Consider the following 18,385-nt stretch of genomic DNA (forward strand, 5'->3'; position numbering starts at 1 on the left):
TATGGAAAATGTAGATCAAATATAGATATAAATGTCACAAGCTCCAAAGACAGGAGATGATTCATACCTGTCGATGCCATCTGTTACTTGCTTATATCTGAATTCAGCAACATGGTTCTTGCTTTGCATGCAGTGAAAAGTGAAGAGACTATTTTTTTCATTGTTGCCATTGGGAAAATTTAATTTTTAGCATAAAATAAGGAGGGCTAATCAATTCAAAGAACAGTGATGAAGCCACAGCTTTTGTTGCATGATTAATTAAAATCCTGGATGAACAAAATAAGAAAGAAAAAGAGAAAAACACCATTTTCAATCTTGCACCTAAAAGTGGCTCTAAAACAAGAGAACCAATGATATACCGTAAATACTTTCTTACAAGTTGTGTCCAAATGCAAACTGCATAGATCCAGATCTGTGGCTACATGAAGTGACAAAAGATATGTGTATACTTAGGAGTAATCAGTAGAAGAAAAGAAAACAACATAGACCCTGATCTACCAGCACATCTGCTAGTACATTATGTGAAAGCAGATTGGGGTCAATGTTGTTTGCAGTTGTACCCAACATATAAGCATGTATAGATGGTAATCAAATCTCATAGTGGAGGATAACTGCATCATGAGTGGAGTCATTCTAATGGAAAACTACAGTCCAAACAGCTTCTCAGTTTCATACCAGTTGTCTGTGTATCCACTATTAAGGGTCAGTGCAAAAATAACTGTCAGACCAACCTTTGCTGCATAGACTTTCCTTGATGCAGCAGAAATTACATTCAGTGCCAGAACCATCATACCAATCAGATAATGATGATGACTCTGATGATGAAACTGATAATACCAGCTTATGTCTCATCTTGTTTCTTAGTTATACAGAAAAGTCAGATTTTTTTCCCTACTATAAATCTGAAGTTCCGGAAATAAATAACCATTATTTTATCTTGTAAAATGCTCTTTTAATTTCGAAGAATTTTCTCAATTTTATGATATCATTCAGAGGCCAAACACATCCAACATGATGTGTAACAGAAATTGTGAAATTTTATCACAAATATCTGTAATTTATACCCAAATTTCCAGTATTTTACTGACATCCTTCTTTAATCTTCTATGATACCATATATGCTCAAATGTAAGTCCAGTTGCAAAATTTGCCCAAAGATCTAGGTCTATGAGGATTTTTGTCTTTGAGGTCTAGGTCTATGAGGATTTTTGTCTTTGAGGTCTAGGTCTATGAGGATTTTTGTCTTTGAGGTCTAGGTCTATGAGGATTTTTGTCTTTGAGGTCTAGGTCTATGAGGATTTTTGTCTTTGAGGTCTAGGTCTATGAGGATTGTAACAAGTAATCTGCAGAAGAAGCAGCATTGAGCATGATCAGCTGGCACATTACGCAATGGCAGATCATCATCTATGTCATTTGCAGTTGGACTTGACTTACAAGCAAGTATATAAGATATTTACATTCTAAACATACTTGTTTATCGTACAAAGACTCAGAGGCACACTTAATTCTTAAGGATCATTTCAGCATATTTGATTTCATTTCTATGGCAATGCCATCATTTGCCAGCACCACATCACACTGGTTCTTGTAGAAAATCTGATACACTTTCAAATGATGTATGAGATGGGTGTTTATTGGATGGGTACGTTAAGAAGACTCAATTTAAGGTGTCTACCACTCACCTGTTCTGACACAAATTGGTGTGTTTTGAAACAGGTACACCATTCATATGCTAGTCTCTTTCATTCAAACTTGTATGGCTCCATGACATCTCAACCATCTACAAGGGTCTAGTACAATATTTAACTGAACACTATTACTAATACAAGGCACTCTGGTCACACGCTGTTACACAGCCGAAAATCTATTCCATGCTACAAAGTATATCATTGAATATTTTCTTTTAAACCGATGTCAATGCACGATACATGACCAAATCAGCCAAAACATTGTGTCATCTTGTCATCATAATGACATATTTCGTTACCTTGTCTTATCAGCCAATAAAATAATTAATCCAAATTTTGGGAAAGATTCATTTTAGTATAATTACAAGGTCAAGGTATGCAATCCTGAAGTAGACGTAATGTTCAAAAAACATTATCTTTTGTTTTAGACTTACCATAACTGTTGTATCTGAATGTTAGACCCATAATTGATTGGTTTCCTTATTAACCACTGTGCAAACCATCCATAACATTCATCTGCAAAACCCATTTTTATTTGAGCCACAATGACCTTTGACCTATTGACTCCAACATAAATAATTCTCTTCCATACCATAAGTACAAGGCTTCCACAAGCTTTGGTCAAGTCAGAACTAAAATTATTATGCAAAAACCTTTCATCTTCCTTCTTTCATATTTTCTGACCTTTGAATTTTGACTCCCAAAATCAATATGCTTCCTTCAAACCCATTCTGTAAATCATTCACATACTTGGTGAAGGTGCATGATTCAAATGATTTGATGGAAATGATTCTTCTTCTTTCAGTCAGTGACCTTGACCTCTGACCTTTTAATCCCAAAATCAACAGGGTTCTTCTTTATCTGAAAGTGTAAGCTATCCCAAAGTTAAGTAACTGTAGATGGTTGTTGTTGTTGTTGTTGTTGTTGTTGGGTTTAACACCATTTTTCAGCACATGATAGGCTATATATAGCGGCCAGTATTAATGGTGGAGGAAGAACCCAGGAAAAACCCCCGGAAAGAACCACTGACCCACAAGAAGCTACTGGCAAGCTTTCTCACATACCCACATTGGCTGAATCCGTGACTCGAACCCACGCAGACAGGTGAGATGGCAGTGATCTGTAACGGAGAGCGTTTTAGACCACTCTGCCACTTGGGGCCCCAACTGTAGATGGTAGATACTACACAGAATGAAATGATAACAGATGGATAGATGGACATCTTACAGTGGACATTTAATAAATTTTGAATCGGCATGAAAATCAAAGGTGATCTGCACATAAATGCACACATGCAAACATGCATATCAAAATCATTTGTTGGCATCAAGTAACATTTGCTTAACTGCACTAAAAAGGGTTTTTGTCAAAAAAAGTCTAAGTTCAATAAAATATACAAAAAACTGAAACCTTGCTACAAATATGCCAGCCATATTTAAATGACAGACAGCAGCACAAAATGACAGCCAGATGGACTGATAAGACAAAATCAAGATGACTGTGCATCAAGCAGTGACAGTATACAAATTACAATGGTTGTCTCTGCCCATAACAGTTTAAATGTAAAATATACATCAAATATTTACATCATCCCATCGATGGGAGTGCCACCAGACAAATAATTGTTCTTTCCTTTATTTTCAATCAGCTCTACCACAATTAAATTTTCAACTTCTTCAAGAATCAAGAAAATTGATTTTAATGTGCAGTTTTTAATGTCTGAAATGAAATAAAATTTAGTTTCATTATTTCAATGCAATCATTCCCATCAAAACCATCAACTAAACCAAACTGTCAAATTTATTCGTTTGATTTTGCTTAAAATGTATCTATTCAATGACTTCTTGTTGTACTAATCTATGATAAACACAGGAAGGATTAGCGAAATCCAATTGTAGGTAATTATTTACCTGTATATCCTTCAGTTCCTTCTCCAGTCTCATCCTCTCTGCCTGTTCTTGTTCTAAGATCTCTGTGGCCTGAGTAGCTGTTGTATTCTCCTCTGCAAGGTCTGCCTGAATCTCAGCCAACTGCAGAGCAAAGGGAGGTCATTCTCAATAACACCTATGTTCGTGAAAATTCTTTTGTTTTATCAATATGATTTATTTTAATAACTAAATCAATAAAATAAATTAGAATCGCCAAATTCTGAAAGTAAAGAATGCCTGAACCAGGGTACAAGATTAAAAATATACATGTTCATTGTCTAGGATTGTCTCTGACTGCAAATGTATCAGTATATGGTAATATCTTTGAGATGTGTCCTTCAAACAGAAAATCAAGCAACAATCTTTTAATCAACAATGGCAGATTTGATGGATTTATGGCTCTTGCTTGACTCTATGACTTCATCTGAATCTTCTTGCAAGAATTACCATATATACTCCCCCCAAAAAATAGATTCTAACTGTAAACTGCACAGACCCTTATCTACTGTTGTATAATGCACTGGCATCTCTGGGTCTGTACAGTTTATCATGAGTAATCATGAGTAATCATTAGAACAAATAACACAGACCCTAATCTGCTGGCACATACTGTGATGGCAGATCAGGGTCTATGTTATTGGCACCTGAACTCAAATTATATTTTGCTCAGCAACATAAGAACCAGATGAGCAATCAGGGGCCATAACTCAGCTCTGAATGATGATGTAGAATGTGGGAAATGCAATTCATTGACAGGTCACATCAATACAAAGCTTAAGGTCAAACTGCTTGAAATCAAAGAATATAAAGAAATGCTTAAGAAATGAAAGTCAAGAGGATAAGCAACAAGGGGCATAACTCTTCTAAGTCTTACTCAGGAAATTCATTTCAAGATCTCATCATTATAAAGCAATAAAGGTTGAAATTGAACAATCTTTAGCAAGGTGAAACTGTGGAAACCAAACAAGTAACATTTGACAAACACTGGGGGAGTGGAGTGGCAGCCATAACTCCTGTTTATGCCATGGAATATTTCAGGAGCGACTAATTCAAGGCCTTATCAATATAATGGTGCATGCTAAATTTGGTTGAATTAAAAACTCATAACTTATGCTGCAGAAACATAACTTAAGAGGATGGAAAATAACTGGTCTACTTAATGTTGTGGCATGCTGAAAATCATTTATGGTTTCATGACTGTGAAGTTACATGTCAAAACTGAACAAAATCAAACAATCAATAATAAGGTATAACTACAGAAGCCAAAGTCAAGGGGATGCAAGGGCCTGCCAATATGCTATTAACAATAACATATCAGGCCTGCATTCTAATGGTCCCACTAAAGCAAATCATACACAAGTAGTGAGGTAAGATCAGTACAGCATCTCTATGATTGTTGTCCCAGTGCCACATGCAAGGAATCTTCCATTAACAAAATCATGGAAAGATCATAAGGTCATTGCAACTTCAATAAATGTAAATGTGAGTCTTGCATAGCTCAACCAGTAACAAGCACCATATTTAAAGGAAAGAAACAGATGGAAAAAGTCATGTTTTCCATATGTATATCAACCCTAATATCATTGAAACAGACAGAAAAAGTCATGTTTTCTATATGAATATCAACCCCAATATCACTGAAACAGATGGAAAAAGTCATGTTTGCCATATGAATATCAACTCTAATATCACTAAAACAGATGGAAAAAGTCATGTTTTTTTATATGAATATCAACCCTAATATCATTATCAATAACTTCAGTCAGTTCTGGATCAAAAATAAAGGTTAACACAGGTATTTATAAAAATAAAGTGACCTATTTTTAAATCATCTTAAGATGATTATGTGTAGACATATAACCAGTCTATATTCAAGAAACAGCACAAATTTTATGTATTTATTTATTTTCAAGCTTGACCAGTTTGAATCCACAGTTACTATGATGTGACAAATACATATATATATATATATATATATATATATATATATATATATATATATATATATATATATATATATATATACACACACACACACACATATACACATGTATATATAGATCTGGATTAACTGAGGTGTGTGTGGGTACTCTTGTCTGAAAAAGTTTTCCTGAAAATTAACATGGCTAACAGATATTTGTGAATTTAATATAAAAATTTGTGAATTTAATATAAAATTTGTGAATTTAATATAAAACTGTTTAAAATTAGTTCTAAAAAGTTATAACAAAAAAAAACCATTTATTTTTTTAACTTAAATATAATAGAAAACATGTCATTTCTGGTTCCACGTTTGCTCTTGTTTCACCTTTAGTGTTCTTCTTGCATGACTCGCTCATTTCTCTCAAACTATTATAAAAATGATATTCTTTTTCTTCAGATCACTGTACAACAGTATTTCATCCAACAACAGTGTTTTATGCCTATCTACTGTTTTTTTTCTACTTAAATAAGTGTTAATTTACAACAAGCTGACTTACTAACTTGAAAATACATCGCACATAATGAACAGGCATTGTCTGGTTAGGTAAAATGCTAAATGTTTCATTTTAATTTTTGTGATCAAGTACTTGAAAAAGTTTTGAAGGATAACAAATAAATGCTAGATATCTTTTTTCTTTTTATACATGGCTTAAGCCATTTAAAAAATAATAGATTGCATATGAAATGCCATACCATTACACAAATATAGTTAACAAGAACTATACCACTAAAACAGTAAATGGTGGGGTGGACTGAGTGTGCAGAGAAAATACCCCCATTCAAAATTAAAGATAGGTCATAATCCCTGCCACCAGTCTAAATTTAGCCCTTTTAAAACTTTTTAACTTTATATACTGGCTCTGGCCCTTTTAAGTTTTGTTGGTTTTCCTCAAGCAGGAAAAAGATGTATAGTGTGTGGGTTTGATGTACGATCTTAACAAACAAGGGGATTAAAATGCCTAATGATCATTTTGATATCATGACAAATTGCATGTACATGTCCTTTGTCACCCCTGTTTCATAAGCATTACTATACACACCATTAATCCATCACATTAAATCCTTCTAAGATGTTTTTTAACTCTTTTTTTAAGAAAAATAGTACCAAGATATAGTAACTTATTTTGCTTGTTGGAAGAATATGAACTCCCATGTTAATCATCATAAATCCATTTCATCTGTTTTATCCATTGGAAATAGATCATTATTAAGCATAAAGATGGAATAAGCAGCAAGTTTATTGTATCTCACCATTATTGCTATATTTTGTGAAGTACTGAAAATCTACGCCATAATTTTATGGGATAAACTTTCCATTCCATAATTAAATTAAACATGAGGTATGCTGATGATAGGTCAAATTTCTTCTTTTTATAAGTATCCCATTTCAAAACAGGTCAGTACCAGATCCTTGAACCTGCTATATTATGGTAACAGTCTGAAATTAAGTTACCAGCACAGATGTAGAAATTTAGAAATGGCAGAGGGGATTTTTTCCCTTGTTTTATTTTGCTTGGAGGATTTTATCATCTGGGGATTTAGTCCTGAGGGGATTTTGTTATACACCCAGGGGACTGATGTAATGTCTACAGTACAGAATGTTGGCCAGTCATTCAATTATAAGCTTTTGTTAAGTCCAGGAAATAAGCTTTCACTTATTGTCAACCTGTTCTTTGTGGCTATCTTGTTTAAACCGAAAACACCAAAAAACTGCACTGGATAATTATGAGCAAGCTGTGTCCAAATGGTCAATTGCACTAATTTGTCCATTACGCCCAGCTAATTACAGCAGTTTCAGGTTCTCTAATATAAATATATACAGAGTTCCTGAAATCCCCTTTTTCTTGCCAAGAAGGTCCAGTTGACCAAAGGTTTTAACCAGCACATACTCTGAGCAACCCATTGTAGGTCAGAGTTCTCAAATACTGTTACATCAGTTTATCTTTAATTTTTAATTCATTAAACTGCCTAATGAATGCCAAAAAAAATTCAACGGTCACAAGGTCTAGTTTACAGATCGTTTCTTTGATTAATAATCAACAGAGGTATCACCAACTAAACGTGTTTGGTCATTTTTTTTTTAAATTCTTGATATCCACAAAACTATTTGACAAGTGCAAGCTGATTTTCATGATCACATTATTGACCTTTTCTGTAGATAGTATATACATAGTTATCTCCTCCTTGCCAATAGAATTGCATTGGCCGTTAAGGTGCTTATTAAGCCTGGCAACCGAGCATACAGACTTTTAAGTTGACTATTTATGATAACTGATCTGTTAACCTTACACACTTATTTCAAATTACTTAACAACTCATCTCCTGAAACTAACACAAGCAATATGATATAAATGTCATGTAAAATCAGATTTATAATGCACAAATCAATAAATTATATATATTATGTGACTTTTTGTCCTACACCTCTTTCACAAGTGTGAAAATCAGAATTGTGACTTTTTGTCAAATGACTTTCTGTCCTACAATTGGGTATCTAGGTCACTATCTCCTCTCTCCCATTCATTACACCAAGATGTTCGTAGGGCTATAATTTAATCCTGGGAGTCATTTTAAAGTACTTTAAAGTGTCAGGTCAGCTAAAACTTCACAGGTTTAAGATGCTATGTGTGCTTTACCTCAAAGACCATAACTGACCGAGGAATGTAATATTTGGAGCATGTGTCAAAACATTTCACGTTTGCAGATATAATGTTTCATTATTTTGTGTTATTTTTTATTCAAAAGCAGCTCTTGATGATCGTTCAATTGTTTTTTAAAACAACTGATCATATCTAAAATTTAAAGGCTGGACTCCATCTGGTCCACTAAAATGGGAATAAATGGGAAGAAGACTTAATCGGTATTGCCCAGGGATTATATTTTATTAACTTTCTGAAGATGATAATTGTTTGTATTTTGGAATTATTTTATTTCTTTAACTGTAAAACATCATTTATCTCTCACATAAGCTTTTCTGTTGATACAACTGCTGGAGATAAATCGCTGGAATTCAGAATCAACACATAGGAAATAATTGTCTCTCAGATTAACTGCAGAGATAAATCAGTACCTTAATGGCAGACAGTCATGTGATATGAATATGGCTGCACCCATGGAAACAAAAATAAAAAGGTCTACACACACACACACATGCATGCATGCACACACGCGCGTGTGTGTGTGTGCATGTGCACACACACGCACACACACACACACAAGCGCACATCTATGAGACCCTGAAATTCTGCTTGGACTTGCTAAATAGTCTTGTGGGGGGTGTGTGTGTGTGTGTGTATCTGTGTATGTAAAAAGAACCTTGTTTCTAATTTATTGACAACAGAATACATATTAAAATGCCACAGCTTATACTCTGCTAGTATTCAGGAAAGCTCCTTAGTTATGCTGCAATGCTAACATATTTTTCCCTTCCAGATGTCAGACCTTACAGATCTGCTTGTTTGCTTTATAGTAATTCAAGTCTTTAAGAAAGCTATGCATGGAAACCAGAAATAAACAGACTCAAGACCTCTAGTTCCTTGTTTCAGTCCATCAGTTCAATAAATCCATGTTAACATGATAATTCCTAAATATCACTAATCTATCTCACTACAGGAAACCCCAAATGGAATTTTTTTCTTCAGAATTGGTAATATTAGTAGTGGATATGCTATGAATTGATTTACTTTTATGGCTATCAAGAAATTAAGCTGTCAGAAGACTTGTCTGTACATATGCACTAAATTCCTTGACTTTACGAAGGTTCAAAAATGAATTTTTGAGTTAATGCATTTGAAATTTCAATCACCACTATTTCATTATGCATAATGTACTTTCACTACAGTGAAAGCATGCCATGCTGGATATTTATAAATTGCCCGCCCTGCCCACAATCCCTCATGCTGGATATTTATAAATTGTCCACCCTGCCCACCATCCCTCATGCTGGATATTTATAAATTGCCCACCTTGCCCACCATCCCTCATGCATCCAACGGCTATCTTTGTGCTGTATTGATTGTTGTGCACATTATATACTAGTGAATCTTTGCCCATCAATGTCAAACAGCCTTTTTTCTTTTATATTGTATGTTTCAAATTAAAACTATTCATTCCAAAGTATTACTTTTCATTATAATAAATAATTACATATATGTGTGCTATATATTTACCTTCCTTTACTATGATTTATTCATGTATTATCTCAGGACACCTATTTCTAATTACACATACTGCTTTTAAATTAAAGTGAAATACATCAAATTTATAAAATGAGTACCAGTAGTTCCTGTATTAACTTAAACATACAAGATGCACATTTGCTTATGTCAATGTTGCTGTCATCATCGACTACCACACCTACGGTATAGTATATGCAGAACCACATAAAGTGCAGGTGATCTAAATATATCTTTTTTTTATATAAAAAATGATGGATAGAGAAAGAGATTCTACTGTTCCCTGGTTCTTTTATTTCAAAGTTTGTCGCAAGGATAAAACCATTAAAATTGGTACCCAAATAGTGTAGCAATGATAAAACCATTAAAATTGGTACCCAAATAGTGTAGCAATGATAAAACCATTAAAATTGGTACCCAAATAGTGTAGCAATGATAAAACCATTAAAACTGGTACCCAAATAGTGTAGCAATGATAAAACCATTAAAATTGGTACCCAAATAGTGTAGCAATGATAAAACCATTAAAATTGGTACCCAAATAGTGTAGCAATGATAAAACCATTAAAACTGGTACCCAAATAGTGATCTCACAGTACATCTCATTGAAACTCTTTGTCAAAATTTAATGTCCTATGGCTGAAATAAAATCACCATTATCTTGATTATATAATCATGTACATTAAATTTCAAACAATTCATTATTTTTAAGCTACTGAATTAACATTTTCAGCATATATTTTTTTCAAAAATATATGCATATAAAACGAGTACCATCAATAGTACATTTTATACCTGTGAATAATTCATAGTCCTCAGTGTATGCATAAGGGCAGTGGCTTCCATCCTTTTCTGGCTGTGGCCTTAAAAATATGTTTCTGTGCCTCATGACCCTATTTCCACATTCTGATAAGAAAAAATTCTGGTGACCCTTCAGAATGTCCTTGTGACCCCAATTGGGGTCGTGACCTAGGTGATGGGAACCATTGACCTTGGACATGTTTGTCTCTGGAGATTACTAATGGGTATCAATAACCTTGAGCAAAGGTTAAGGTTGATCCTGCACTAAACTTACAGTGCTCTAACCCTTATTTTCTTATTAGATTGACCAACACAGCCCAAAAGAAACCTAAAGGTCTCTTCCTTATCCTAAGTACCAGCCATCCTCAAAGTTGAGTCAAAGGACCTAATCTGAACTAAGCATATTATGCAAAAACAATTGTTCTTCTTTCAGAAAGTGGCACTGACCTTTGATCTTTTGACCCCAATAACAACAGGCCTCCTTCCTGCCCCATCCTCAACTTTTCTTGAGGGTACATGGTTGAGAACTTTTTATGCCACAGTGACTCTGACTTCTGAATTTTACCCCCAAATCAATTGGCTTCTTCTTTATCCCACGTGTGAGCCATCCACAAAGTTTAGTCCTGGTAGTCAGTTAAAAGCTAAAGCTTTTGTGCAGAAACAATATTTCTTCTTTCAATCTTGACCTTTTATCATTTTACAACCCAAATTAATAGACTTCTTCATTACCTGAAGTACTTGTCATCCATTAAGCTTTGTCCAGGTCTTTTCTGTAGAACTAGTGATATTGTGTAAAAATCATTTGTCACTTTCGTTGCAATGACCTTGATCTCTGACCTGTTGACCCCAAAATTCAATATCCTTGTTTTCTTGCCTCAAGTGTATGCCATCCACAAAGCTTGGCATAGGTCTGTGATGCAGAAGTCATGTTATCATGTGGAAACCATTTTTTAGTAACAGTCACATGGTCATCAAAAAAGCAAATTTTACACATTAGGTATTTCCATTTTTTTTTTACAAGCATACATGTTCTTGTTTATGCTACATGTTATGTATATTTGATTTAATTTATATCTGATTTAATTGTTTGTAAGTTTTAAAATCTTTCTATTTTTTTAATTGCAATATATGTCAAAATAACGTAGTTCTGTTTACTGGGAACTTGTACTTTTTCCAGAAAATAGTTTGACCTTGACTGTTCATTTCTGTAAACATAAGGCTGACCTGGTTCCTGACCTTAATTCAAATTTAGTAACAGTCACGTCAACAAGTTCTTTTTTTTAATTCATTTTTATTGTGGGAGTAATAAGATTGAAATCAAGGCTGTATTGGATACGTGACCCTAGGCTTGTAAATAGCTTTTAGTGAAGTAAACAACTTTTTTTTACTTAATTCTTAGAGTAAAATGATTGGTTTTTATCAAGGTCATACTGGGGCTATGTGATTCATTATATGTAAACATGATCACATGACCCTCTATTTCGTAATACAGGCATTTCCAAAATTGCACATCAGTTAGTGTTAATAAGTGATGCTAGAGAGAATTTAGTCAGTCTGGGCTTTAAAATGCTTGATGTCAAGTTGTTTCCTTCTGCTGAAGCCAGTTTTTTTAGTTATATGTTAATTTTTCTTCAGATTATTTGGATTTCCTCGAAATATACGTGTGCTCATACAGAATTACTGAACCAAGACATTTCTTAAAATTTTTATTTGGATTTCCAAAACTGGAGGATTATTTAGTGTGTTTTACAAGGAACTGTAGACAACCATACTGTACCAAATACAGTATACATCATTGCCTTCCATCTTGGATTCTTTGTTGGGACTTGAACTTGAATTCATTAGAATATTTCATTATTAGGTCTTATACAATTTTATTCGTGGATTATTCTTGGATTATTTTTGGATTTGATTCTTAAAATCATAAGTTCTTATTTTTTTCATTTTTACAGTATTTTTCCAGGGATATAAATTATTTGTTAAATTTTTCAAAGCTTGTTGTTTTCACTTTTTCTTGTGTTGCTGTTTATTTTAGCCTAAACAAGTATACAGAACTGTTCACATACACTCAAGTCCATACACACCTATTATCCAATTTATACAGTATTTTATGTAGGGAAATATTTTAATTTGGACTAAATTTGGTACTTACCCTGTTTTCCAGTTTGTCACACTGCTGTTTGTACTCGTTCCGCTCTTTTTCCAATTTCTCAGCCCTGGTCTTTATTTGTTCTAACTCGATCTGAAGTGATGGAGAAACCAGTGAAAATCGGCGTGGGTATTTACACCAACTCGTGTCAGACAATTTTGTATCAGACATTGTCTCTGATGGTATGTTTTTCATTCACAAAATGCACTATTCAAATAAAATGAAAATATGATTGATCATCAAATTGTTTTTAGTTACATAAAACAATCGCAGCAGCATGGGTAATCATAATTAATCCAGGTGTGTTCCCATGCTTGATTCCTTACGATATATTGCGAAAATGTTTGTTTGCAGCCAACAAATTCCATTCAGATTGTTTGACTTCTGCAAAAAAGTTTCTTGTTTCCTCATATGGACAAATATCCATAGTACAGACAACATACTGCTTTCCCGTGGACTTGCTCAGAAACATCTGGCATTCTTAAAGAGTTCTGAATATTACACAAAATCCTGTGTTTACTGAATTTGTTTACTTCCAGCTATCACTTTCACCATTCAATATGAAGTATCTCAGTTATAATCTGATCAATTGGTATCAAGTATCTTCATCATAAATGACCAATTGGTATCAAATAGGTTGTTTATAATCTGACCAATTGGTATCAGGTATCTTCATCACAAATGACCAATTGTATCAATATGGCTGATTATAATCTGACCAATCAGTGTCAAGTATTTTGATTATATCTTAGAGCAGGAGCTGGGTTATATTCTTAAATGTTCAGTAATTTGTTTACATCAAGCAAAGTTATATGGTCTAAATAAGTCACTGTGAATTTTATTTATAATTTACTGATTATTCTCAAGGATCTATTCTACATTCCTGTTTGATAAGGAAATTAACTGTGCATTGATGGAGATGCTGCAGCTTCAACCGTAGCTAATCCATCTGGAATCATCTGGTGCATAATACTTGTGAAAAATCCATTGAAAGGGAGATTGAGAGAAAAAGAGAACATTTCAGATAAATGAGGAACTAAACACTATGAGCTCCTTCATCTCCCTCCAGGAATGGTGGGCACTCTCAACGACAACCTAGCAAAAGAGTTGCAAGTTAACGATGATGAAACATGTGTACTACATTATATAGATCACTAAGAGACCCCTAATAGAGTATATTGGGAACTGGAGGGCAGCCTAATAAATTTATGGAGGACAAGGTTGTTTCATAATTAGACAGATATATACTTCATAAATTTGGCCCAACTTTTTTTAAAAGGGTGGTGGATTTATAATAAAGAATGGACTTCTTAATGGATAAATACAGTAGATACACTGCAAGCAGTGGACAGACCAAGACTATAGGTGCAGATAACACTGTTCAAACCATGTTGTATGGAAGTCACTCAAAAGTTTCCCATTGCTGTAATTATGCCTGTATGATCATTGCAACAGAGAATGTAAACTGAGCTGCCTTTGATTTGTTTTCCTTTTACAAAAGAGCCTCAATATCATTTAATATTCATCTCAATCTGTTGAATAAAAACCTACTCAATAGTCTCCATTCCCTTCCATATACATCTCAATCTGTTCAATGAAACTACTTAATAGTCTCCATTCCCTTCCATATTCATCTCAATCTGTTGAATAAAACTACTGAATAGTCTCCATTCCATTCAATATTCATCTCAATTTGTTGAATAAAACTACACAATAGTCTCTATTCCATGGAATATTCATTTCAATTGTCAAATGAAACTACCTAAAAAAATCTTCATTCTGTTCAATATTCATCTTAACTTTGAATAAAGCAAAGCAATATGAGTCTCCACTCCATTCAATATTCATCTCAATCTGTTCAATAAAACTACTGAATAGTCTCCATTCCATTCAATATTCATCTCAATCTGTTCAATAAAACTACTGAATAGTCTCCATTCCATTCAATATTCATCTTAACTTTGAATAAAACAAAGCAATATGAGTCTCCATTCCATTCAATATTCATCTCAATCTGTTCAATAAAACTATTGAATAGTCTTCATTCCATTCAATATTCATCTTAACTTTGAATAAAACAAAGCAATATGAGTCTCCATTCCATTCATCTCAATCTGTTCAATAAAACTACTGAATAGTCTCCATTCCATTCAATATTCATCTCAATCTGTTCAATAAAACCACTGAATAGTCTCCATTCCATTCAATATTCATCTCAATTTGTTGGGAAAAAAACCTACTCAATAGTCTCTATTCTCTTCCATATTCATCTCAATTTGTTGAATAAAACTACTCAACAGTCTCCATTCCATTCAATATCCATCTCAATTTGTTGAATAAAACTACTCAATAGTCTCTATTCCATTTGATATTCATCTCAATTTGTTGAAAAAAAAACCAAGTCTCTATTCTCTTCCATATTCATCTCAATTTGTTGAATAAAACTACTCAATAGTCTCTATTCCATTCAATTTCCAGCTCAATTTGTTGAATATAACTACCCAATATAATAGTCTCCATTCTGTTCAATATTCATCTCAGTTTGTTGAATAAAACCACTCAATATAAAAACATGGTTGGTTCTTATGGGTTTGGTGCCAATTTTAAGCACATGATAAGCTATGCATGTTGGCCAGTACATCTGGTGGAGGAAGAACCCAGGAAAACCCCAGGAGGAACCACTGACCTAATGGAAGCTACGGGAAAGCTTTCTCACATATCTACATTGGCCAAGCCCGAAACTCGAACCTACATGGACAGAGGTGATATGTCAGTGATCTGTAAAGGCAAGTGCCTTGGACTACTTGGCTCCCTAGCACTTCTCCCCCAATCTAAAAGAGCCTCAATTCCATTTAATATCCATCTTGATTTGTTGAATAAAACTATGATGTCCTGATGTGAGGACAGTACCATTTCAAGTAGTACAGTATGTGTTGATTTCACAAAAGCAGACTATATTAATAAACTGATCTGACCAAAGAGTAATCAAAGTAGATTAACAGATCTCTGCTGTCTGCCACTTTTTTTACCAGCAGAACAAATTCTAATACATGTTTATGTAAATTATCATCAGATACTGAAACCCAGGGCTGACAATTTTTTTTCTGTTTTTCAAACAGCATTTTAAATACACATTACTAACTATATGATGCTGAGGAAATAGGAACCAAGTTCCCATGGAAACAGCAATCAGCCAACCCAGATGGTGTGGGCAGGTACAAAACCTTTAATTCCTGGATTATGAACATTTTATTCTTGTTTTACGATTTTGATGCTCAATAAATTGTGCTACTACAGTGTCCTGAGAACTGATGAACTTCTCTTCTCATCACCCAGCGTATATTGAAAGGGTGATCCATTTAGATGTCAATGTTGCCACCCTCAAGCAACTGAGAACAGTAAAAGTGCAAGTTGTTGATGCTAGGGGTTGAACGCCAATTTTTAGCACATACAATGTACCTTAATATTATAAATCAGAATGAATTATACTGATGCATCTTATTATTATAAATCAGACAGGATTGTGTTTATGTACATTATTATTACAAATCAGAATGAATTATACTGATGCATCTTATTATTATAAATCAGACTAAATTGTGTTTATGTACCTTATTATTATAAATCAGACAGGATTGTGTTTATGTACATTATTATTACAAATCAGAATGAATTATACTGATGCATCTTATTATTATAAATCAGACTAAATTGTGTTTATGTACCTTATTATTATAAATCAGACTAAATTGTGCTAATGTATCGTATTATTATAAATCAGAGTGAATTATGCTGATGTACCTTATTATAATAAATCATAATGAATTGTGTTAATGTATCTTATTATAAATCAGACTGGATTGTGCTAATCTATCGTATTGTTATAAATCAGACTAAATTATGCTGATGTACCTTATTATTATAAATCAGACTGGATTGTGCTAATGTATCTTATTATTATAAATCAGACTAAATTATGCTGGATTGTGTAAATGTACCTTATTATTATAAATCAGATTAAATTATGCTGGATTGTGTAAATGTACCTTATTATAAATCAGACTAAATCATACTAGATTGTGTAAATGTACCTTATTATTATAAATCAGACTGGACTGTGTTAATGTATCTTATTATTATAAAGCAGACTGGATTGTGTTAATGTACCTTATTATTATAAATCAGACTGGATTGTGTTAATGTATCTTATTATTATAAACCAGACTGAATTATGCTGGATTGTGTAAATGTACCTTATTATCAATCAGACTAAATTATGCTGGATTGTGTAAATGTACCTTATTATTATAAATCAGACTAAATTATGCTGATGTACCTTATTATTATAAATCAGACTAAATTGTGCTAATGTATCGTATTATTATAAATCAGACTGAATTATGCTGATGTACCTTATTATAATAAATCATAATGAATTGTGTTAATGTATCTTATTATAAATCAGACTGGATTGTGCTAATCTATCGTATTGTTATAAATCAGACTAAATTATGCTGATGTACCTTATTATTATAAATCAGACTGGACTGTGCTAATGTATCTTATTATTATAAATCAGACTAAATTATGCTGGATTGTGTAAATGTACCTTATTATAAATCAGACTAAATTATACTGGATTGTGTAAATGTACCTTATTATAAATCAGATTAAATTATGCTGTTGTACCTTATTATTATAAATCAGACTGGATTGTGTTAATGTATCTTATTTTTATAAATCAGACTGGATTGTGTTAATGTACCTTATTATTATAAATCAGACTGGATTGTGTTAATATATCTTATTATTATAAATCAGACTGAATTATGCTGGATTGTGTAAATATACCTTATTATTATCAATCAGACTAAATTATGCCGGATTGTGTAAATGTACCTTATCATTATAAATCAGACTAAATTATGCTGATGTACCTTATTATTATAAATCAGACTGGATTGTGTAAATATATCTTATTATTATAAATCAGACTAAATTATGCTGGATTGTGTAAATGTACCTTATTATTATAAATCAGACTAAATTATGCTGATGTACCTTATTATTATAAATCAGACTGGATTGTGTTAATGTATCTTATTATTATAAATCAGACTGAATTATGCTGGATTGTGTAAATGTACCTTATTATTATCAATCAGACTAAATTATGCTGGATTGTGTAAATGTACCTTATTATTATAAATCATACTAAATTATGCTGATGTACCTTATTATTATAAATCAGACTGAATTATGCTGATGTACCTTATTATTATCAATCAGTCTGGATTGTGTTAATGTATCTTATTATTATAAATCAGACTAAATTATGCTGATGTACCTTATTATCATAAATCAGACTGGATTGTGTAAATGTACCTTATTATTATCAATCAGACTGGATTATGTTTATGTACCTTATTATTATAAATCAGACTGGATTGTGTTAATGTATCTTATTATTATAAATCAGACTAAATTAAGCTGATGTACCTTATCATTATAAATCAGACTGAATTATGCTCATATACCTTATTATTATCAATCAGACTGGATTGTGTTAATGTATCTTATTATTATAAATCAGACTGAATTATGTTGATATATCTAAATGTGGATCAGAATTCTAGGGTTCTTAATCAGCAGAATTCATAG

At 32.8% G+C, this 18,385-nt stretch overlaps 1 protein-coding gene across 10 annotated transcripts in view; it reads right to left on the minus strand.

Annotated features, from left to right (window-relative positions):
• Positions 1-18,385, minus strand: part of LOC149775581 (unconventional myosin-XVIIIa-like) — a 287,486-nt gene that overhangs the window by 70,210 nt on the left and 198,891 nt on the right. For all 10 annotated transcript variants that reach the window (XM_089943593.1, XM_089943592.1, XM_089943594.1 and 7 more), the window contains 2 exons: positions 12,728-12,817; positions 3,599-3,718 (listed from right to left, as the gene is read on the minus strand). In XM_089943593.1, coding sequence (XP_089799719.1) covers positions 3,599-3,718; positions 12,728-12,817 — 210 coding nt within the window. The remainder of the gene's footprint in view (positions 1-3,598; positions 3,719-12,727; positions 12,818-18,385) is intronic.

This window comes from Sinohyriopsis cumingii, chromosome 19 (assembly GCF_028554795.1).
Source record: "Sinohyriopsis cumingii isolate HCF-2022 chromosome 19, ASM2855479v2, whole genome shotgun sequence".
NCBI classification, from domain to species: domain Eukaryota; kingdom Metazoa; phylum Mollusca; class Bivalvia; order Unionida; family Unionidae; genus Sinohyriopsis; species Sinohyriopsis cumingii.